At 50.5% G+C, this 24,124-nt stretch overlaps 1 protein-coding gene across 1 annotated transcript in view; it reads right to left on the bottom strand.

Moving 5' to 3' along the window:
- Window positions 1-13,169: 13,169 nt before the first annotated feature.
- The window catches only part of GRIK4 (glutamate ionotropic receptor kainate type subunit 4), a 234,074-nt gene continuing 223,119 nt past the window's right edge, over window positions 13,170-24,124 (bottom strand). The window contains exons 19-20 of the mRNA XM_081113547.1: window positions 18,520-18,638; window positions 13,170-13,879 (exon numbers count right to left, since the gene is read on the bottom strand). Coding sequence (XP_080969673.1) covers window positions 13,529-13,879; window positions 18,520-18,638 — 470 coding nt within the window. The 3' untranslated portion in view covers window positions 13,170-13,528. The remainder of the gene's footprint in view (window positions 13,880-18,519; window positions 18,639-24,124) is intronic.

Raw genomic sequence — 24,124 nt, 5'->3', positions numbered from 1 at the left:
CAAGAAAGAAGAGTCATCAGTCACGAAATAAAAGTAAGTAGGTTTCCATGAGGAAAGACATTTCCTGCAGACTTTCAGGAATAATCCTATATAATAAAGAGGTAATATGCAAATTGACCATCACACCCTCACACAAGATGGCCACCCCCATGTGGTCACAAGATGGCTGCCACAAGATGGCAAGCAGGGGAGGGCAGTTAGGGTTGACCAGGCCATCAAGGGAGGGCAGTTAGGGCTTACTGGGCCAGCAGGGGAGGGCAGTTGGGGGCAACTAGGCCAGCAGAGGAGGGCAGTTGTGGGGAACCAGGCCTGCAGGGGAGGGCATTTGGGCGCAACCGGGCCTGCAGGGGAGGGCAGCTGGGGGCGATCAGGCCTGCAAGTGGAAGCATTTAGGGGCAATCAGGCAGGCAGGCGAGCAGTTAGGAGCCAGCAATCCCAGACTGTCAGAGGGATGTCCGACTGCCGGTTCAGGCCTAAATCACCAGTTGGACACCCCTAAGGGGTCCCAGATTGGAGAGCGTTCAGGCTGGGCTGAGGGACACCACCCCACAGTGCACAAATTTCATGCACCAGCTCTCTAGTGTTATATATAAATGAAGGTATGATGAGTAAACCACTTAGTAAAAATAGAGGATTTGCATTTCAGAATGGAAAACATGTCAGAAGAGTAGAGGATGTGGAATGACCTCAATGTCAACCTATACAGTGCCATCACTGGGAAGCTGCTAATGGTTTTGAGGAAGGAAATGATAAAGGACAACAACATTCTTTGAAGCTATGCAAGATCATACAGACCTAGAATAAGACAATGGGAGTACTTAGACTGTTAACATTCTAATCTCAAAGAAATGAGTCAAAACAGGATCGTGAAAAAGTTAAAAACAGGAGGAATGGTAACTTTTAATGCTTAATTGCATGTAGGGCAAAGGCAACAATTACAGCTAAATGATTTCTTCACCCCTTAAGTACAACTTGTATCACTGTCAGATTCATATTAGCTTTTAAGAACTTTTTCTTATTACAGCTGATGAGGCTCAAAATATAGAGAGTTCATTTATTCAAAAAGCAGCCCATGATTAAGCGGCCAATAAATAGGCCTCGGAGTTGCCAAAATACAGATCGCATAGTTTAGATACTAAAAAATATTAGTAATTTATATATTATACATATATACATATCTACACAAATAAAAGGCAAACATGCAAATTGACCATACCTTTGCTATGCCTTAAGCCACTCCCACCAGCCAATCAGAGAGACTATATGCAAATTAACCCAACCAAGATGGCAACCAGCAGCCACAGAGCTGGAGCAAGGAGGCTTGGTTGCCCCAGTGATGGAGGAAGTCAAGCTTCCCGCCTGCCGTGGCCAGCTCTGAGCTCCACTCAAGGCTACAAAGTTTCAATTATCGAAGGTAAATAAATCCCAGAATAAAAAAAAAGAAAAAAAGGAGACCCTGGGAGCTTCTGTCGCCAGGGGGGCTTGGCCAGCCTGAAAACAGCCCTCAGCCCTTCACCCAGACTGGCCAGGCACCCCAGTGGAGACCCCCCACCCTAAAGGGGGTGTGGCCAGCCGGAAAGCAGCCATCAGCCCCTCACCCAGGCTGGCCAAACCTCCATGGGGTGAGGGTTCCCACTGGGTGGGGGGGCTTGACCAGCCTGCAAATAGCCATCAGCCCCTCACCCAGGCTGGCCAGGCACCCCAGTGGGAACCCCCACCCTGAAGGGGGTGTGACAAGCCTGCAAACAGCCATCAGCCCCTCATCTGGGCTGGCCAGGCACCCCAGCGGGACCCCCACCCTGATCCGGGACACCCTTCAGGGCAAACCAGCCGGCCCCCACCCATGCACCAGGCCTCTATCCTATATAATAAAAGGATAATAGGCAAATTGACCCTAACAGCAGAACGACTGGGAATGACTGGTCACTATGACACACACTGACCACCAGGGGGCAGATGCTCAATGCAGGAGCTGTCCCCTGGTGGTCAGTGCACTCCCATGGGGGAGGTCTGCTCAGCCACAAGCCAGGATGATGGCTGCCAGCACAGCAGTGGTGGCAGGAGCCTCTCCTGCCTCCTCAGCAGCGCTAAGAATGTCCGACTGCAGCTTAGGTCTGCTCCCTGCTGGTAAGTGGACAGGGCTGCTGGGCTGCCAGAGGGATGTATGACTGCCAGCTTGGGCCCGATCCCCTGGGTAGCGGGCCTCAGCCGGGCTGAGGGATCCCTCTGAATGCACAAATTTCTGTACACTGGGCCTCTAGTTATACATAAAGAACAGTACTCAGAGCTATAGAATCTTATTTTACATAAAGTTCTAACAATGTAAGATTTGAATTTCCAAACTCACCAGTTTAGAAGCAAAAATTAGAAGGGGAAAAGATCATTTAGAAGTCTGAGGTTCAAAAAAAATGAAAACTATAAAAAAGTACACACATTCACCAGGGTAAATTCCCCACAACAGTTTATTGAAATTCCCAGAAAAAAAAAAAATAATGAGAATCTTCCTTCATGTTTCAAATACTTACCATAAAAAAAAAAAGTTTTAGAGCTAAATATTTTAAAACAACTATTTATCTGATTAAAAGATAATTTAAAGGATGACAACACACAGTTCACTTATCAATAACCAAGATATAGTCAATAAGTAGTTAAGAAAGATGTATTTTACAACATACAAAGTTTAAAGATGATAAGCATCTTTCTTAAGGCATCTACTGGGGCCCCACTGATGAAGTTTAATTTGAGCAATTTTTCCCTGATGTCTGTGCCTTTGCTTTCCATGTTCCAAATAATATGGAGGCATCCTCAACAAAAATTAACACCATTAAACTGGTCTTAAATATATGCCCTATAAACTGACCTACTGAAATCAGGTAACATAATTTGACACTCAACATCCTGTAGCAATAGGCTGTGTGACAACTTTTAAAAGAACTTTAAAAAAAGCAACACATGCAGGCTTCTCACTTGGTCACCAACACTCTTTAATGTTTGTTACAATACTATCATATAAGGACCTCACTGATTTATGAACAGATAAAAACAACATTTTCCTGGGGAGCGGGGGGGGGGGGGGGGGGGAGATAATGATGTTACCTGATTCAAAGTTATACTTAAGTTTAACATATATACCCAAACCATATACATTCAATTATGCAGAAGTATCCTATATAATAAAAGGCTAATATGCCAATCTACCAAAGAGCAGAATGGCCGGTTGCTATGATGCACACTGACCACCAGGGGCAGATACTCAACACAGGAGCTGCCCTCTGGTGGTCAGTGTGCTCCCACAGGGGGAATGCCCCTCAACCAGAAGCCGGGCTCATGACCGGAAAGCGCAGTGGCGGTGCTGGGAGCCTCTCCCGCCTCCGTGGCAGCACTAAGGGCAGCTGAGCAGTACGGAGCCTGCTGCTAAGGAGCAGGGAGACGACTGGTAAGGAGCAAGCAGGTCCTGGGACTGGGCCTTAGCCAGCAGGCGGACATCCCCTGAGGGGTCCTGGACTGTGAGAGGGTGCAGGCGGGCTGAGGGATGCCCCCTCCCCAATGCATGAATTCCGTGCACTGGGGCTCTAGTACAACATATTAATTATTCAGCTTGATATTTCTTTAAGTAGCAGAAAAGGAAACCAGTGTATGCTTACAGCACTGTAACATTAAAATAAAATTACCTTACGATGTTGTAGGGATAAGTCACCTCAATGAAACTAGACCTCTCCTACTTCTCAGACACAGCAAAGGATAGAGAAAATTAAAGAACATGCTTATTTCACACCTTTCATCAAATGATCAATCAAATTAAGACATCAATGATTAAGATTATGGTACAAAACAGCAGTCAAATATGCTACATGACATATTTAAACAAATGACGCAGTCAACTACAGCTGGGTGGTCCCTCCCCAACACCCCCAGGATCCAAGTGGGGTAACCATCCCAGCTCGCTAGCAGCAGACAGTATAGGGCAGTCATTGAAGCCAAAGAAATGTGCCTTGGAGACAGGAGTTTTCAAACTGCAATTTGGGACCCATAAATCGATTTAGTGAATTTAGCATTTTTAATCAAAGGAATGAAATGTAATAGAAATTATTGGACTGCATCGCATGTAAGGATAAACATTGCTTCGTGGAACTTTTCATTCATACGTAGGTATGTGCTGGATCGTGATACTAAATGCACTTCTCTCTAGGAGCATGGTTTTATTTATTTTATTTTATTTTTTTTTATAGGAGCATGGTTTTAAAGAAAGAAGTCTGAAAGCTCCTACTCCAGAGCTCTGGGTCTGACGGCTCGGGCCAGGGCTGGATGCTTCCTCAGCTGCTGCACAAAAATCTCCGCGCAGCATGACTCCTGGAAGCCAAAGGGCGCTCCGGCGGCGCGGAGGGGCCGGACGCGCCTGGCTCCACTCGCCAGAGCTCGCACTCCCCCGCAGCCTCGGCGGGGCCCGCGGCCTCCCGGCAGGTGAGCAGCCACCGCAAGTCCAGGACTCGGCGCCCAGCCCCGCGGAGAGGCCCGGCCCTGCAGGCCCCGTGACCCCAGGCCCCGCGCCCGCACCCCCCAGCGGGGGGCACGGCGACTCTGCCGCCCCCTTCGCCCTGGGGGAGGCCTGGCGCCGGGGCTTCCGCGGGGACGCGGGCGCCCGTCCGGTTTTGGCTGCAGCGGATCGGGGACCAGGGTCCCTGCTCTGGAGACCGCGGCCCGGAGGCCTATCCACCTCGGCCGGCCACGGCCGCGCCCCGCCACACGCCCCGGGACCAGGAGGCGCCCCGACTCTCGGGAGCTCGCACGGGCCGCCCCTCCAGCCTGGGCCCCCGCGGCGCCCACCGCCAGGCCGCCCGCCCTCCTCCCGGGCAGGCCGTCCCCCGCCGCTCCCCCGGCCCCGCCTCGGCTTCCGAGGGGCGCCTGGGCCGCGGGCCCCCAGAAGGCGGCGCCGGCTCCACTCACCCCTCAGCCCGGGAGGCGGGAGCTCTGTGCGCCGTCCTCCCCCCTCCCGGCCGCCGCCGCGGAGCCGCTCGGCTCGGCCTCGGCCCGGTCCCCGCGCCCCGACCCGCTCGGCCTCGTTCCCAGCGCGGGCACCGGAGCCCGGCGTCCCGGCCTGACCCGGAAGCAGCTGTCAGGCCCCACACCCCACGTGACCCGGGCTCAGTCCGCGTCCTCTGCGTGGTGGGCGGGGCCGGAGGAGCTGGTCCTCACCCGGCGCGCGTTGCCATGGCGGCGGGCCCGCGCGGAGTTGTCCCGGGAGAGGCCTGGGATGCTCTGCCTCTCGCGCGCCCGGAGGGACCGCTGGTGCCGAGAGCGCAGGAGCGGAGCGGCCTGGCTGCTGGCGGCTGCGGCCTGACCGGGGCGCGCACCGGCGGAGCCCTCCGGACGCACGCGGAATGGTGTCCTGGTTGTCACTAAGTTGCGGGGGGACCCTGACCAACTCACTTCCCGTCTCGAGTCAGTGTCCTCACAGGTCCCCTAGGCTGGACTCCATCCCCATCCCAAGGTGCGGTTGCGTGAGGATGAGGAGCGCTCTGGCCGCCATGCTGCGTCCCCTTCCTAAGGCCCGAGCGCCCGCCGGGAGCTTTCAGGGCTCGGTTGCCCCCGGAGCAGTAGGAGCTCCCACTTCCTGAGCGCCCTGCTGGGCCCCAGGCGCTGTGCCCCTGCGACCGCCAATCTTACTGCCTTCATAACGGGGGCGTCATAGGTTTGAAAGCCGAAGTTCAGAGGCCAAGTAAGCTGCCCCGGGCCAGGCAGGTAGAAGTGACCGGGCTAAGATTTGGACCGGGTCCGTCTGGCGCCACAACAGGGTCCACACACTTCGCCTTGTGCTGTGCCATTGCTCCAGCCCGCCCACATGGCACTGGCCGTTGGGCAGTGATTGCTTCGTGCTTCTTTGTCCATTTCTCTTGCAGGAACACACGTGGAGTAGGATGGTGCTGGCTGGTCCTGAGGGGAATTCGGCCTGTGTGGATGTGTGGATGTGTTAGCTGAAGTGTGAGGAGCTGAGGTCTGTTGCCTGGGCTGTGTGTGCTTTCGTGTGGTGTGTGTCAGGACGCACGTGAAGGGTCGTGGTGTGCATGCCTGGGGATGTATTGGTTCCTAGAGTCAGGGAGACAAAATTCATATATTTTATTGGTTTTTTACAGAGAGGAAGGGAGAGGGATAGAGAGTTAGAAACATCCATGAGAGAGAAGCATCGATCAGCTGCCTCCCGCACACCCCCCACTGGGGATGTGCCCACAACCAAGGTACATGCCCTTGACCAGAATCGAACCTGGGACCCTTGAGTCCACAGGCCAACGCCATCCACTGAGCCAAACCGGTTGTGGCAGGAGACAAATTCTTTAGGAGGAACCCAATGGCAGTTCCTGGGGACTTGCTTCTCTCATTTTGTTTTGCTTTCTCTTGACCATAGGTAGCACTTAATGGAGTTAAAGGGAGTGGAGAGGGAGCCTGAAAGAGCTGGTTAAAGAAAGTGCTCTGAGGATCAAGGGGAGGGTGAGTCAAATCAATGTGGCTTAGTTTGTTGACATGGGACTTTTCCCTCCTGCTGCAGAGAACAGGGAATCTTTCTGGCATCTTAGAATGAATGGCTTTGGGAGTATCAGGGTCATTGCCATGATCACATTCAAAAATAGTCTCAGTGGCAAGGGCCAAGAGAGGGACAGAATGAAATATGCAGAGAGGAGGAAAAATAGGGTGGGTGCTCCATGGATACTCCAATGATAGACTTGTGAGTTCAGGTATCCCTGGGGATACCCAGAAATACTTTGGAAGTTAAATGTATTCTGAGCAATTAGGGGAAAAGGCAAGAAATGTGGATCATTACTATTAATAAATACCATGTGCACGGTCTATAAATGTATATGTGAGTGTTGTATCTGGCTAGGTATGATTAGTTATATACTTATTTATTTGAGATATTATTAAGTTACTTTTCTTTTTTCCCTTCTCTCCCCGTATAGAGCAATTCCTAAAGGCAAGACCACTGTCTTTACCCATCTCCAATCTCTGCCCACAAGACAGCCAGAATTCTCTTTCCTGACTCACATCTGGTCACGTTATTCCCTGTCTCCTCTTATTCCATACCTCTCCTGCCCAGTCTGGTAGCACTATCTACATGTGGCTACTTAAGTTTAAATTAATTAAAATTAAGCTAAATTAAAACTACATTTCCTGAGGCATATGACACTAGCCCTATTTCAAGTGCTCAATAACCATTGAGCCACAACCATGTGGCTAATTTTATCCTATTAGACAGTGTTTATATAGAATATTTGTATCATCACAGGAAGTTATTGGGCAATGTGCTCTCTACTCTCAATTCCTCATGTTTCTATTCTTTGGAAATTTGTTTTGTAAGCTCTTTGCTTGAAAGATTTTTCTTCTATCTCCTTGAGGCTGAAAATTATACATAATTGCTTGTTTTCTTATTGGCTCTTTGACAAGCACTCAAGCCTCTATGAAGGCAGGAACTGAGCCTAAGCCTGTCTTGTACACCACTGATTCCTCATTATGTCTAAATGACTGTCATGGAGAAGAAGAGTAGACAGTGAAGTAAAGTAACAGAAAAGAGTATAAGAAAGGAACGTTTTATTAGAACTTGTGGATAGTTTGATTATTTTAACCTACAAACAAATTTCATATGGTTCAACCTAATAATAAGGAAAAACTTTCAAAGAATTGGAGGTGCTTCAGTTGGTTCTAATGAGTTCCCTGTCACCAGGATAGTTTAAACAAAGGCTGAATCTGTTGTAATAATATATAAAAAAATCTTGCCGAAACCGGTTTGGCTCAGTGGATAGAGCGTCGGCCTGCGGACTGAAAGGTCCCAGGTTCGATTCCGGTCAAGGGCATGTACCTGGGTTGCGGGCATATCCCCAGTAGGAGATGTGCAGGAGGCAGCTGATCGATGTTTCTCTCTCATCGATGTTTCTAACTCTCTATCTCTCTCCCTTCCTCTCTGTGAAAAATCAATAAAAAAATATATAAAAAAATAAAAAAATAAAAAAATCCTGGGTAGGTTGGACTGGTTGACCAGTCTGATTCTAAGATTCTAAGTCTATGTTCTTCTGAGTCATTAGTTCAAAGTTGATTACACTATAACAACAATCATAGCTACTGCCTGAGTTTTTACTATGTGACAGGCAATGCTTGCTATATTTCACTTAACTTATTGTCTTTGATCCTCACAATAATCTTATGAAGTGTGTTTGGCACCATCCAAGTTACCGAGTGAGATGCAGGTTAAGTAATATACCCCCTGCGAAATACAGCTAGTAAACGGCAGAGGTTGAACTCATACTCTTTCTTGTAATTTCTTATTTCATACCATTGTGGTCAGAGAAGATGTTTGACATGATTTGAAAATTCTTAAATTTATTGAGACTTGGTTTTTTTTTCCTGAGATGTGGTCTATCATGGAAAATGTTCTATGTGCACATGAAAAGACTGAATATTCTGTTGTGGGGTGAATTTCTTTGAAAATATCAATTAAATCCATCTAGTCTAGTGTGGCATTTAAGGTTGCTACCTCGGATAGGTTCTCATTCTTTTGCTATCTCTCTTCTCTCTCTGATACCCCTATGATCTGATGTTGTTTAGCTTGATGATGTCACAGAGGTTTCTTAAATTCTCTTCTATTTTAAATTTTTACTGTTCTTATGGCTGGCAGGGTTCCCACAGACAGCAGCTAAAGTTCCAGAGGGCACGTGTGGGAGGCAACCAATTGATGTTTCTCTCACATCAACACTTCTCTCTCCTCTCTCTCTCTCTCTCTCTCTCTCTCTCTCTCTCTCTCTCTCTCATAAAAATTATGTGATTGTTATTTTTAAAGAGCTTATAACCCACTTTGGACCACTTAGTCTTTTTGTATTCTGGCGGGCTAAGTCTGTTTGTCTCTGCAGCTAATCCCACAAATGCAATTTAAGGAAGCCTGGAAATGAGATAGTGGTGACAATCTCTAATTACTGTTGACAGCGAAGAGGAAGAAGCATAATAGGAGAGCCAGAATCCTGCCCCGCCCCCACCCTGCTGTTGATGAAAACAGAACAGCAACAGCTGCCTCTTACAGCAGAGTCCTGTTTCCATCCACATGGGTACCAGACTGCACTCCAAGGAGATGAAGCAAAGTCTGTTTTTCTAAACATCAATAAAATTGTGTGTGTGTCCAATTATATACATCATCTGAATATTGCATTGTGTGTTCATCACCACCCCAAAATTTTTAACAACCCCAAGACACAGTGCTGCTCCCTCCACTAAAGCCTATCTCAGCCCCGTGGACACTGCCCTGATTTCCTCCCTGTTTTGTGTTCTAGATCCAGCACCTGGGTCGTTTGTGCTGCACTTTTGCTGCCCCTTTCAGGTGAGTGCGTCTTCCCAGACCGAGCACAGTGTATTCTACCGCATCGTTTCCCACAGAACTTTATGTGCCCCGTGTGCTAGAGAAACATCTCCGAGGCCAACCTATGCAACAGTGCCGACGGGAGCGGCCCTTCGGCCCCTGCTTTCCTCTGAGTTTTCGGAAGAGTCAGAGAGCACGCTGGGCAGGGTGGAGAAGAATGAAGCACATGGCACTCTGCTGCTTTTCTAGCCGGAGGATCACTGCACTTACCTGTTTGACCTCCATCCTCTGACACAGACTCTATTAGAGGTCTAACCTGTTAATAGGGGTAAGTCCCCAGGCACGGCTTCAGCCACATGTACCCACTCCCTGACACGTGAACCTCAGACATGGAGCCTTACACACAGGCCCTTAGCTCATTAGGCAGATTAAATACCCAATTTCTTTATGCTTGTTCTTAGGGCCCCTGCTCCTCCGCCATATGTGATTAGAGAGGCTGTTTCCTACTTTATTGCTTCATAGACATCTTTCTTTCTTGACCTCAGCACTGCCTCTGCTCTTTGTGTACAGTAATATTAGTATTTTTCATTCTTTCTTCACATTTTGAAATTAGTATGAATTAATAAAATTGAACTATAATGTTCTATCAATAGGGACAGAATTTCTCTTCCCTGGTTGCCTTTAAATTGCAATGGGGTTGTTGACCCCATTCCGTTCTAAAGCATGGAGACTTTTTCCACTGGAAGCCACACCCAGGGTGTGTGTGTGTGTGTGTGTGTGAGAAAAGGGGGGTTCCTATGAGAAGGACGCATGGCATCACCAGTCTTTGAGGGACACACTGTCGGATGGCCAGTGTCAGCCGGGAGGCACTCTGTCTGGGCAGCAGTGGCCTTGCCCGTGGGGAGAAAGCCACCTTTCGACAGAGGCATGGGAATAACTCAGCTCAAGGCAACTGAAGGTGTAATTTCTCTTTGAGAAGGTCCCATAGGAAGCACTAGCTTTAAGCAAAATCTTTATGAAAGGATTCCTTCTCTGAATTTTCCAAACAGGCCTCTTTGTTATTACTCCACGGGAGCTGACAACCAGTGGGAATCAAATCTCCCTTATCGTTTCCAGACTATTTTACCTGCTGCGCACCCCTATTGGCAGGAGAGCTGCAAGGGGTTCTCTCAAGCTTCCCTCAACCAGCCTGCTGCTCTGAGATGCGTCCCCCCTCCCCCGCCTCCCCGCATTTAATTCCTGCACCACAGGGAGCCCTGGATTCCAAAGGAAAGGTAAACTTCTTGGAATCCAAAACTAACGAAGTTTCACAGGGCGGCCCCAGGTGGATTGGTTATCGTGATATTTCAGTCTCACCTAACCAATAAGAGGGCCGGCTGGCAAGTTCCCAGGATGAATATTCTCATATGAGCATTGAATTGGAGAAAGCCATCTACACGCTCAACTTACACCCCACTGAGTTCTGAGGTAGAGATCTTGTGACGGTTGGGGCCTTGCAAAGCAATTAAAAGAAATAAAGCAAAGTATTATATTTTAATTGATGTAATCTGCCAGCTCCCAGTGGGATCTGGGTGATATCTGACTAGAGTTACCCTCGGTATCAATAGATGACTATTCTGTGAAAGTGCATTGAGGAAGACAAAACCCTACAAGTCCTGAACTTCATTAACATGCGGGTCTGTTTGGGGGGATTGGCTCCGACTCCCAGGACTACAAATTGAAAGAAGCCACCTAGACTTTTCAGAGATCTGAACAAAGAGCTGCAGCGGGCGGGGGTGGGGGTGAGGGTGGGCGTGGAGAGGGACAGAGAGAGAGGGGCAGGCAGCGGGGAAGACACCGAGTAGATTGATACTGCTATTCGCTACTAGAGCGCCTGGATATAGGACAGGCCAGATCATTCTTTCCAAACCAAAACAGCTTTCATCCATCACTAACATTTCTGGGTTTGTTTCTGTTTTATTATAAATACTCGAAGAAAGATAAACAGACAAGAAAGACTGTTTGTACAGTACACAGACCCCGATAGAAAATACAGAGTGGGGAAGAGAGCCAACAACAAACAAGATAGCAAGTGCAGCCCAACGCGGGAGAGGAGCAGCTGGTGGCAGGTGCCCTCCCGGGTCGGCTTGAGTGCAGAGCAGTGCGGCCTTCCTTCCACAGGGTGAAAGGGCAGACGTGAGAAATGATTCATGGGGCATTCACCTCAGTAACCCAATGCAGGAAGCTTGCTATTGATGGAGATATCCTGCTTTTAAAAACACCTTCCCACCCCAAATGTGATCTCACAATAGGACCCCACTGTCAGAACCCAGGCCCGGAGCGGGGTTAGGGGTGTGCAACCCTGGGGCTGGGGCTGGGGCTGGGGCTGGGGCTGGATCAGTTTCCCTCCAGGGACCCTTCTCACCAAACCCATGTTCCTCCTGAGGCCGGCAGCAAGGTTTAAAAACACTCCTGTCCTGCACTGCACTGTCATCCACTTGTGAAAAAGAAAATATTTAAAAAGAATTCGAATTCATGAGAGAGAAGGTCAGCCAAGGACAAAACCGGCATCCTTCCCAGGAGTGACCAGGGGACCATCGGGGGCAGCAGCTCTAACTCATTCCCAAACGGCAAAGTCAGGGAGTGAAGCTCATCACCTCCCAGATGCGTCCTTGCTTTAGTGTGTTCGGAACAGCAACGCTGTGAGGACTGTTTGATTCAGGTGGTGGCGGCGGTGGGAATGGTGGCGGCCATGTGTTTCCTGCTCCCTCTACCTTGTTTAAGTTTACAATCAGAGATTGCATAGAATTTAAGTTTTCCATCAGAAAATGAAAATTCTCTACATGAGAGTCCTACTCGGTGAAAACCAGCTGCGGCCACACAGCTGCCAAGAGACGCGTCCCTTCCATTGAGGGAGGGCTCCGGGTCCTGCGGGTGTCGGACACGCAGGGAGGGGCGGGCAGCCGGCTGACCAGGCGGCATTGCGAGGGTTTGCAGGTGGAGGAGGAGTTCAGTGCTTTCCTGAGGCTGCTCTGGCTGTCGCCCAGGCCGAGGTGAGGGCTGAGGGTTCCTGGCTCCCAGGCCTGTGTGTCGGTGACAAGACCCACACCTCCCAGGAACATGGCAAACCTTTGATTGCTTGAGGTCATTTCATTAGTAAACACACACACACGTGCACCCCCCCCCCACACACACACACACACACACCCACGTTTGCCCTCAGTCTCCTATCTGTTAACAAGAACTCCCCCTGCCTCGATAGCCGCGGGCCTGGCTCCCAGGCAGCTGCGGAGTTTGGTAAAAGGAGACGCAGGTGGCAAACCGGGGGCACACACAGGGTGCCCTCCTTCCTCCGCTGGCTGCCCCACCAGCAGCTGCCTCTGCTCGCAGACAAGGCCCCGGGAGGCTGTGCCCACTGTCCTCTCACCTGTCTCTTCCTTCAGGTCACACTCACAAAAGACCGAACCAAACCAAGAATAGTAAAACCCAGAAAGGAAAAAAGACACGTTTACCCCTGGAACCTATGAGTTAACTGGTTGGGGGTCTGGAACGTGACTTTAATGGGCTTTTATTTTGAGACGCCCAACCTTTTCTTCCCCAGACGCCTCTGTCCCTGTGCCTCCCCCCCTCCCCCAGCCCATCACCACCCAGAAAGGAGCTCAGCCCCTGGAACCCGAGGCACTGGCCGCTCCATGTCCTAAAATGTAGGAAAAGGGTCGGGAATATATGGACTTCCAGTCCCTCACCCAGCCTGCCTTCCGATAAACAAGCAGAGAAAACAGAATGGGATGGAGGCGAGAACAAGAGCAGGTGGGAGGGAGAGAAAAGGGAACGACATTAACAAAAATATACAAACCCAGAAAAGGAAAATTTCCCTGTGGACTTTATTTTTTTCCTGTGAGAGCTAGACCCCGAGTACAACAGCCCCCTCCTAACGGGATTCCAGGGCGGCCCCACCGAGTCCTGGAACTGGTCTGGGCAGAGCCCCGCCCGCTGGGAGACGGTGGGTCCCCGTGATCCTGGGTGGGGCGCCCCGTCCCCACGCGGTCAGCGTCTGGAGCACCCAGCTCCCCGCTCGGGCGCGGTCTCTGCTGGGCGCCGGGCTCTTTGATCCGTTTGTAAAGTCCCTGGATCCGGATCCGGAGGACGCGTGGGCGTGGGGAGCCCCGCGGGTCGGAGCGGCGCCCGCCTGCCTGTGGCCAGAGCGGCCCGCGCGGGCTACTCGGGCTCGCCGCCGCCGGGCGCCCGGTCCCAGGCCAGGCTCTCCTCGCTGCGCGCGGGCCGGCGCGGGCCCTGGAAGCGGCGGCACTCGGGGCAGACCCGCACGTGCGCGCAGCCGCGGGCCACCAGCGCCGCCTCCCGCGCCAGCCGCTGCGCCAGCTGCTCGGGCTCCGCCGCCGCCGCCCCGCACAGCTGCCCGTTGCTGAGCGTCGCGGTGGCGCGCGGCAGGCGCTCCTCGGGGAGCGGGGGCCCGGACCGCAGCCCCGCGCGCCGCCGGCGGGGGCGGGCGCCGTCCTGGCACAGGATGATGCTGCGCAGCTCCGCCACCATCTCCCGGCAGACGGACACCTGCAAGACAGAGGGCCCGGGCCTGTGTCACCGAACCTGCGCAGATGACCTGGATGTGAAGGTGATGGAGCCTTTCAGTCCGTCTGCTCCCATCGCCACTCAACATCCAGGCGCCTCAGCCCAGCCGCCGGCGCCAGCCTTGGCCTGAACACCTTCAAGACAGCGCTGTTTCGGTGGTGGGAACGCCCTGCCCCCACTCACTATTGTTATTATTATTATTATTATTTTTTGCATTTCTGTTAAATGCTGCTAAGTTAACAATTCCTCTCCCTGAAAATTTCCATGATACCAGCTACATTTGGACCCAGAAGCCCACTAAATACTAACTCTTCTCCATGCCAGTCCGTCAAGTATTTGAAAAGCGACTGTGTCTCCACGAACATCCTGATCTCAGCCTAAAGAGTCTCATTTCTTTTGGTCGACCGGTTAGAGCTGGAGAGCATGCATTCTAATAACTAGAACAACAAAACCACAGCAACACTGTTCCTTCAGACCCACAACCTCCTAATAGGAAACCCTCGGGTCCAGCTGTGTTTCAGAATGTTTGGGGTTTTAGGAAGGTAATACAATACACATACGATTAGTATATATATCACCCAGTGGGGGTCAGGGGCAGACTCTGTACTCAAACACATTGATATTTCTGTAGCAAACTGTACTTGCCTTCACACTGAATGAGACAAAGACCATACACAAAATTTCATACCAATTCAAGTTAAGCTTTGTCACCAAATGCATTCGTTTAACAAACTTATTAAAAAACTTGGAACTTTTGGAGTTTCTTAGGTTTCAAAATTGTAGATAAAGAATCATGAACCAAGGGGCACACCTAGAGGGCCCAGCTCAGATGACTGGGGAGGCTGAGCCACTGGCCCACAGGACCCCTATCACACAAGGCCTCTCTACCAATTCCAGGAGAAATAGCAGCTCTGCCCAACACATAGAAACAAACACAGGGAAGCAGCAAAAATGCAGAGACAAAGAAACATGTCACAAATGAAAGAAATGGGAGAATGCAAACTACTGGATACAGAGTTCAAAACCAATTATAAGGTTACTCAAGGATCTTCATGAGGCCTCCAAGGGACTTAGTGAGAATTTCAAGAATCTTAGTGAGAATGCCAAAGACATTGAAAAGGACCAGTCAGAATTAAGCATACACTAACTGAAATAAAGACTAATGTTCAGGCATTCAACACTAGAGGATTCGAGAATCAAATCAACAATTTGAAATATGAGGAAACAAAAACCACCCAATCAGAAGAGCAAAAAGAAAAAAGGATCCAAAAATATGAAGATAGTGTAAGGAGCCTCTGGGACAACTTCAAGCATACCAACAACTTCTGGGGGTGACGAAGAAGAGAGAGAGCAAGATATTGAAAACCTACTTAAAGAAATAATGACAGAAAACTTCCATGACCTGGTGAAAGAAATAGACTTACAAATCCAAGAAGCACAGAGAACCCCAAACAAGAGGAATCCAAAGAGGACCACACCAAGACACATCATAAGTAAAATGTCAAGGGAATTAAAGACAAAGAGAGAACCTTAAAGGCAGCAAGAGAAAAGCAAGGGAGTGCCCATAGGACTGTCAGCTGATTTCTCAACAGAAACTTTGTAGGCCAGAAGGGAGTGGCAAGAAATATTCAAAGTGATGAGTAGCAAGCACCTACAACTAAGATTACTCTTTTCAACAAAGCTATCATTTAGAATTGAAGGTCAGAGAAAGACCTTCACAGACAAGAAAAAGCTAAAGGAGTTCATCACCACCAAACCAATATTATATGAAATGCTGAAGGGTATTCTTTAAGAAGAGGAAGAAGAAGAAGAAAAAGATAAAATATATGAAGAACAAAATGCCAATAAATACATATCTATCAACAATTGAATCTAAAAATCAAAATAAATGAATAAGAAATCTAATGAACAGAATAAACTGGTGAATAAAATAGAATCGGAGGCATAGAAATGGAACAGACTGATGATTTTCAGAGGGAAAGGGGTTTGGGGGGATGGGAAGAGATTAAACAAAGATTTTATATGCATACATGCATTACCTATGGCCACAGACAACAGGGTGGTGAAGGCCTGGGATGGAGCAGGAACCAGGTGGAGGGGACCATGGGGGGGGGGGGGGAAAGAGGGACATCTTAACAATACTCTCAACAATAAAGATTAAAAAAAAAAACGTTTAAAGCAAAAGCAAAAAAAAAAAAAAAATCATGAACTTGCACTGCTACTAGTATACCCATTTCACAGATGTGGAAATGGAAGCGCAGAGGTTATACATCTTGCTAAAAATTACTTGCCTAATAAATAGCTGACCCAGAATTGGAACCTAAACTTTTCTACTACGAAGGGCGTGCATACTGTCTGGTCCCCTGCCCCGTGCTAAAGAAGGACGCGAGCCCGGCCTGCGACAGGAGAAGCCATCTCCCGCTGGCTCACGCCCTTCCTCCCAGTCGTCCAGCTCTGCCATAGCCAGGTCGCCAAGGGAACTCTTGCTCGTCATCTTCCTATTGGGAGTCCTCACTGAAGTGTTCAGGGTCTGGCCAGGCCATGGGCGAGCTCTTGGGGGAGTAACCAACGTGCACCGATCCGCTACTTGAAGCGGCTACAGAGAAGTGCGCCGTTTAAAGAGGACGGCCGAGGTCAGACTGAGGCCTGGACTCTACGCGCCCTGTGTTACCAAGTAGCTGAGGCCTAGGCAAGGTCCTCGACTTCCCTGTGCTCCTGATGACGACAGCAGGGGAAACAACACCGCCTGCCTGTCTGCTACATGTGACAGAATGCCACAGCACGCATGCTGACTGCCATCTGTGTGCTGCACACCGCAGCCCGCGCTGCGTGCAGGCGTGCCTGCTCTGTGCGCGGGGCAGAGGTGAAAGGCAGAGGAAGGACGAACTCTTCTGGTCTGGGGAAGAGGCGGGGACCTGGGGAAGGCTTCTCAGGGAAAGGAACACGTGGCCTGGTCTTTCTGCCTAGAAGTAATAAGTAGAATTCATTTGAGGCGTGGACAAAGCTGTAGAGAGACGTAGGAGAGAAACCAAGAGAGCTTGGTGCCAGGCAAGGCCAGCGAGGGAGAGCTTCTGGGAAAATGGCTCACTTTGTCAAGGGGCACATTGAGGCTCAACAAGGCCCAACGGGTTCTCTCTGCTTTTGTCCATCGGGAGGGGTCAGGCCTTTTAGCATGACCTTTCGAAGCCAGACTGCCCTGGATTGAGGGCTGAGTGGGAGGCAAGGCAGTGGAGACTGAAGCAGTTGGCTTGGGAGAGGGAGGAAGAGGGTGAGAGTAACAGTAATATTGACATTTTAAACATACAGAGTAAATATTTTTAGATTTTGGGGAGAGTACAGGGATGAAAATTAAAGGGGAGAAAAGATAATCCTAGGGTAGCTGAGAAAAGATGGGTCAAGACAGAGATGGAACCCTAGCTGGTATGGCTCAGTGGATAGAGCGTTGGCCTGGGGACAGAAGGGTCCTGGGTTTGATTCCAGTCAAGGGCATGTACCTTGGTTGCTGGCTCTTCCCCAGCCCGGGGCCCTGGTTGGGGCTTGTGCAGGAGGCAACCAATCGATGTGTTTCTCTCACATCGATGTTTCTCTCTGTCTTTCTCTCTTCCACGCTCTAAAAAATCAATGGAAAAATATCCTTGGGTGAGGATTAAAACAACAACAACAACACAGAGATGGCAGGACAACGAGAACATCTGCTGCAGCTGCAGGGCAGCTCCGCTGGGGGGCATCTTAGGTGGGGGTTTTCATTTGGGGCTGGTCACACCTGACTTCTTGGTGAGGTAGGAGGCACCATGAACCTCTGTGCGTGAAAGAGCAAAGGGTGTGAGGCGGGGCAGTGACATGAAGTCCTGTTGGAAAGTGGAGAGGACGCTGAGCAGAGTCGGGGCTGGGAGGCGGTGTGAGGCCCTGTGAGAGGCTGGGCTCCCCAAGTGGATGGGGCACCGACCCGCTGAGCTGCTGGGAGCCGCTGACCCAGGCTCAGTTTCCGAAGGAGAATCAAGAGGTCTGACTCGGAAACTGAGGCAGAGGCTACTGTACTTTAAACACCAAAGAACAGTTAGCCTGTGAGGCTGTCTGGCCTTGCAGAGAGAGCGGAGGTGGCTTGTGATAGTGTCCTGCCAGCCAGACTCGTCCATCACGTGAAAGTCACTTAACACAGCTGGTGAGCACCGGGGTTGGGAACGGAATTTATTCAAACCCCTGGGAGGGAAGCTGCGACTCCTGACCCACGGGCACTGCGGCCTCCCCAAGCACCTGCACTTGCAGTGGAGCCTTCAGATGGAAGAAGTAGGGCGTGGTTTCCCTTAGTCAGCGGCACTTGGCCTGTTCTCCTTTACCATGATGCAGCCTCGATCACAGTGGATGGGACCTCCTCATTCATGAAACCCTTCCCCACATGTATCTCCTGGCCTGTTTCCTAGAAGACTCTGAGACCGGCAGTTGAATGCCTTTCTGTGGCTGCATGGAGGGAGCTCTGAGGCCGGCGCCCCACCCTGGGGCCTGTCCGGCTGCTCCATCCTCAGGCCTGCACGGACCTGCAGGAAATCACTTTGTCTGTGCATGAGCCTGTGAACTTTGCCCTTTCTGCCAACACTATAGGTCAGACTCCTTTGGAGATTTACCTCGGTAGCTTCTGAGTGTCGGAGAGTCCATAAAAACTCCAACATAGCCATAAAAATGGCCACGATTAAGCCACAAATAAGAACCACAAAGATTCCGCCAATATTCTCCATTCCTAGTCCTGTAAGAAAGCGATAACAAAAAAATAGTGTAAAAGAGCTGGAAGACATAAACATTCTATCAAAAATGCTGAAGTCACTTAAATGACAGAAAGTCAGTCTTGTAGATGCTTTACATACATATTCCTTGAAGAGATATGACTATCTGCTGGAAAAAAAACTGCATCATAGCTGGAGGAAAAGTGGGGAGGGGCCCGAGTTGCCAATGGGGGAGACGGGAGAAGAGCTTCTGAGAGGGCTCTGGGAGGGGGAGTGAGAAAAGAGCTCAGGGAAGTTTGATTTCACCTGTGATACCAAAATACCTGTACATTCTAGTATTTGCATAAAAATGTAGCCCATCTTATTTATCATGTATTTGCTTGATATAGAATAATTGTTTTAACCAAACTATAGTTAGAAAAAGATACGTTTACTAAAATACTAATTTGGAAATTAAAACTTTTTATCCTATCAGACCAGTGGTTCCCAAACCTACCTCCCATCAGAACCACCTGGGAAATTTGTTAAGACATCGATTCCTCATTGTTCCCCAGGCTTATCAAACCCACACCTCTGGAGATGGAGCCTAGGAATATGTATTTAAGACATTTGATAGGTAACTCTTGTCCAGCAGCCCTAAAATTAGTTTTCAAATTGGCATTTGTAGAAGTTGCACTTGACTACGTTCCTTGAAGCCAGGCACAGTTTCTGCTGGGCCTCCTTGTCTGGCAGATGCCTGGCGTGTGGTGCCTGCTCAGTGAGTATCTGGGGGATTACAAGGTGCTTCGTTCCCACAGCACTGAGCACTGAGTGCAGCTCTGTAACTGCCTGTCACGTTGGCATTAAAAAACGCCCTCCCCCCCCAGGGCACCTTCCACCAGGAAGATGCCCTGAGGCTGCTGGCACCGCGCTTCTTGGTGCTGCCACGTCTGCACGTCCGTCCGTCCGCAATGTAGTCATGGGATGTGGAGCTAAGGCAGCGCCGGGGAAGCCCGCTTCACCCAACCCCAAGGGGTGAGCTGGGCCCAGAGCAGACGGCCTTGGAGAGCTGGAGAGAGAGCCCTGGGCAGCATGGCAGACGCCCCGGGGTGCCTGTGGTTTTCTACTTTGATTTGACCATAACACAGTGCCGTGCGGTGCCTCCCACACAGGAAGCTGCCAGCTACCACAAGGAGGGGCCCAGTGGGCCTGTGCTCTGTCCCCAGCACAGCCCTCCCACTCCCCGGGGCCCCGGGGGAAGGAGGCCTCTCTGTGGATGATCAGAATCTGGGTGTTAGTTTAAAGCTCAGCGATAAGGCGCGGCCACAGGGCATGGAGCAGGCTTCTCGCTCTGAGAAGGAGCTGGAGGTTTCCTGGAACACTTGCACCTCTAACCTGGGAGCATTGGGGCAGAAGGTTTTTGTCCAGAGAAACATCAGGGTCCATGGGGAGGTGGGGGCACAGGAGAGCATGCACCCAGGATCCGGCTGGGGGCAGGCAGACGCTCCCGCGCCAGATCTCAGGGGGGCGAGGACCAGGTGCGGGATATGCACCTGAGCATCCTGGACAAGCTGGTCTCCCTGCTGCTCCTGGGAGAAGGCGGGCGGTGTCCCCAGGGAAGGGTTCCCACCAAGCAGGCCCACCTCATCTGGCAGCTCCGGAGGGGCTGCTAGGTACTTCCTATCCGCCGCCCCTGCCACTTTGGGGGGTGCTGTCCTGTATGGAAAAAACACCAGGATCCCCTTGCCGGGCCTCCACTCCCTCATGGTCCCGCAGGGAGGGTCCTGCCCCCCAGGTCCCGTCCTCTGGGGGGGCTCTGGCTCTCCCGGCCTCGGCTAGCCCCTCGGCTTGTCCTCGCCCGCTCATTCCCTCCTTCCCTCCGCACGGACACGCCCCCACATTGCACCTTCTCACAGTGTGAAAGGATGAGCAGGAAAAAGAGGGTGAAGACGTCCCGGACGCAGAAAGTCCTCGGCCCTCCAATCTGTCCACTACATGCCCTCCTCTTCCCCTCCGTCCTTGGACAAACTTTTTGAAGCAGTTATTTCTATCAGAACTATTTTTAAAGACATTTTAAAGCCCTAAAATGCTTACATTTGGAGACCCCACCTCACATAAAAGCAAGTAGAAGAAAACACGCCCACTTCTTATGTGAAATGCATTTTAAAAAATTTTCTTCTGAAATGACTTAATGGGAAAAAAGGTTATAATTGGCTGTGATTTCTCAGCATCCATTGTGCAAAATGAGAAAAATCTCACACAAATTGTTTCTAAATGTAATGTAGTTTTTATGAATATTACATTTAAAAATTAATAAAGTCAAAACAGTGTCACATTTTGGAGATATTTAATTAAATATGTCTGTCTTAATTGAATTTTTCAGTTTTCTTTTTGCATAATTTTCTGCAGGCCTCAAACATAATTTTGGCTGCTGGAAAACTTTAGGCCCTAGGGGGTCTTGTCTATGGATTTTGGAAGTGCTCTGAATTCACTTTTGTTTTTCCTACTCACTCCTTGTCCCATGCAATTTTGTCTTGCGCCACTAAAACCAGCCTCACCAAATGTGCCAAGGAGCATTTTGTGCCTGACATATTGGGAAAGGTCTAGTCCTGGCCTTCGTGACCGCCGGCAGCCCTGGGCATTCCTGCTGCCTTGCCCACCGCTGCCCTTCCACCTCCTCTGGGCCTTTGCTTGCTGGGAGGCACGGTCTCCTCCTTTTCCTGCCTTTGGCCTCTTGCTGCTCCTCCACGCACCAGGCTGTGACCAAATTCTGACGATTTCATCTCTGAGACGCTTTTCAGTACCTTCCCCTTCCCTCTCTCTCTCCTACCACTGCCCTGGGTCTGGCCCCGCGTCTCTTCTGGGACAGAATGATTTCCTGCTTGTAGCTGTGACCCCCAGCCCTACTTGACACGGAGTTGCCTGGGTGGCCTTTCTGAAAAGCACAGTCTTACTCTACACATCCTCTGGTGACAGAGCTGTTGGGAGCCCCCAGGGCACCCCACTGTCAATCCTACCTTGTCCTTCACTCCTGTGAGCACCTCTGCCTGGAACCTGTGCCCACCCCCATCCACACCCTGGCTACACCCCCTCCTTTCAGATGGAGCTCAGGGGTCACCTCCTCCAGGTCACTGCTTCCTGGTGTTGCCTGATTCTGTTAGTTGTATCGCTTTTGTGTTTTGCTGATTCTGCACTGTCTACTGCCCCAAGGCTGCGTAAAACAGCACATGAGTTTAATTCTGTGTTATCTGGACTCCCCATGAGACTGTGCGCTCCGTGAGGGGGCGGTCCACCTTGCTCAGCTGGCAACTCCACAGCCATGGTGGTGGGAGCCCAGTGAGAGCCCAAGAAGTGGGTGTTGAAAGAATGAGCAGAAAGAAAGAGGATGAAGACATCCCAGACGCAGAAACCCGAATTATCAAAAGCTTTGGGTCCACACTGTGATATGTGTTCATCCCCAATTACATTTTGTTTGAAATAACAGTAAAGCGTGACACCCCTTGCCCAGTGCTCCCAGCCTGGTCAGAGGCATCAGCCCAGACTGTACTGAGCGGCTGGCCAGGGGAACAATGCCTGCTGTGCGGGTAGCACTGCACGCAGGCAGGCGGGAGGCCAGCGGGAGGCCGGTGGGAGGCCGGCGGGAGGCCGGCAGCAGACGCTGGTTCTGTGCTGGTGATTTTGATGAGACCAGGGAAGCTTTCTGGAGGGCCTGAGTGTTGAACAAGATGCTGCTGGGAACTGGGAGTCACAGACACCCACGGGCGGGCTCTCTTTCCCAGCTTCTCCTGTTTCAGGGCCCCATGTCAGTCATTGGCACTGGCTCCAGCCGGTGGTTCCTGGCTGAGTGGTCTCTCCCTTTGGGGGGAGCCTTACAGACCCCTGGTGGCTTTAGGGATGCATTGGAAAGTGGAAGCAAGAATAGATGCTGGCAGAGTCAGAGCTGAGAGACAGATGAGCGGGGGTGGGGGTGGGGGAGCGAGCGCTGAGAGAGGCTGCAGCACTTTTTTCCTCACTGTCATGTCACCCCTCATCCTCCCAGAAGTCAGTCCCTCAGAGCAGCCTCTGGTGGGGCTCCTTCGGGCTTGACCACAGGACCTCACTGCCCTCCCAGAGGCACCCCCAGGGGCCATCTATCCCCCCTCACCCTCTGCAGACGGGAGCACACAGATTCACCTGAACAGATGGTTCTCACACTGGGGTTTCTACTGACACTCGCCTCGAGCCTCCGCTGTGCCCCAGCAGTAAAATCGTATCGAGTGAAACAGAATCGAGCTCTCCCCACAACTCATGGTTGTTAATACTGACTTGGTGTCACACACAAATACAAACAACAGCTGACAGACACATACAAACAAGCTGCAGAAACTGTGAGTCGCTGAAGGGAGCCCGGGAGGGTGTGCCTCTGAGCAGATGTGGCTCTCCAGCCCCCACCCACCCGCCTGCCCTGCCTTCAGCGCGGACTGGGGAATACCACCGCTTGGGGTTGGGTGCGTACATGTCTCATCCCTCCAAGCCTTGCATGTCTCCAAGCTGCACTGTAGACACGTGCGACTGAGATGCAGGGAAGTTATTTTTGGACAAGGAAGGGGCAGCTGTGGCCGGGGAGGCAGAGACAGAGAGGCCCCGGGAGCCACGAGGCAGGCAGGGGGCAGGAGAGACTGCGCAGTCTCGCCAAGGGACAGCGCAGTTCTCCTCTGACGTTGGTCAGCACGCATTTTTAAGGAGCTTCCTGAGCCGAACAGGATGCCAGGTGCTGGAGCTCTATGCAATGCTCCCCATTGAAAACAACTGATCAGACATGAATTTTTTAACCAATATGACTTTCAAGTACCTTCTATTTCAGAATCACATTCACCTACAAATATATTCAATGGCCCCATCGCCACACTTATTTGTGGTAAATAGCAACGTCACGTGGGCCACATGTGAGCTGACCTGCACGGCCTTCCCGGAAAACACGCTGAGGACTGGCATAGCCTGCTTGTCATTTCTCCTGCACTTCCTGGGCCTCTGTTGCCTAGACCTAGCAGCTATGGAGACAGAGATGGAGAAAAGCAGGGGAAGGGACATGAAATAGAAAGGGGATAGGAAAGGCATTTGATAAGTTTTGTAATTTATCAAAACACAAATTATGGGGGAGGCACTTTTACAATGTATCCAAATCTGAGCTCAAGCACCTCAGTTTTAAAAACATTTTTTTACCTCATTCAATTATTAAAAACACTGTAAAGAAGACCCGCTGTCCAAATTTTACAGTTAAAGAAATGAAAATTCAGAGCACTTAAGTTGCCCAAGTTTTCACACCTACGATGTGAAATCTTACTGCCTGGCTAATGTTCTTTATACAACCCAAGTTGTTCTTTATAAGTGTTTACTATGAACAGAGCTACCATGCCAAACATTTAAATTCAATCCTAACAGTTGCCCTGTGAAATCAGCACTACCCATTTTAAAATATATATATTTATATATTTTTTATATTTATATTTATATATATAGATATAAGTGTTTTATATATATATAATTGATT

This window comes from Myotis nattereri (assembly GCF_964212035.1).
Source record: "Myotis nattereri genome assembly, chromosome: 19".
NCBI classification, from domain to species: domain Eukaryota; kingdom Metazoa; phylum Chordata; class Mammalia; order Chiroptera; family Vespertilionidae; genus Myotis; species Myotis nattereri.
This window is presented reverse-complemented; position numbering and strand designations above follow the sequence as displayed.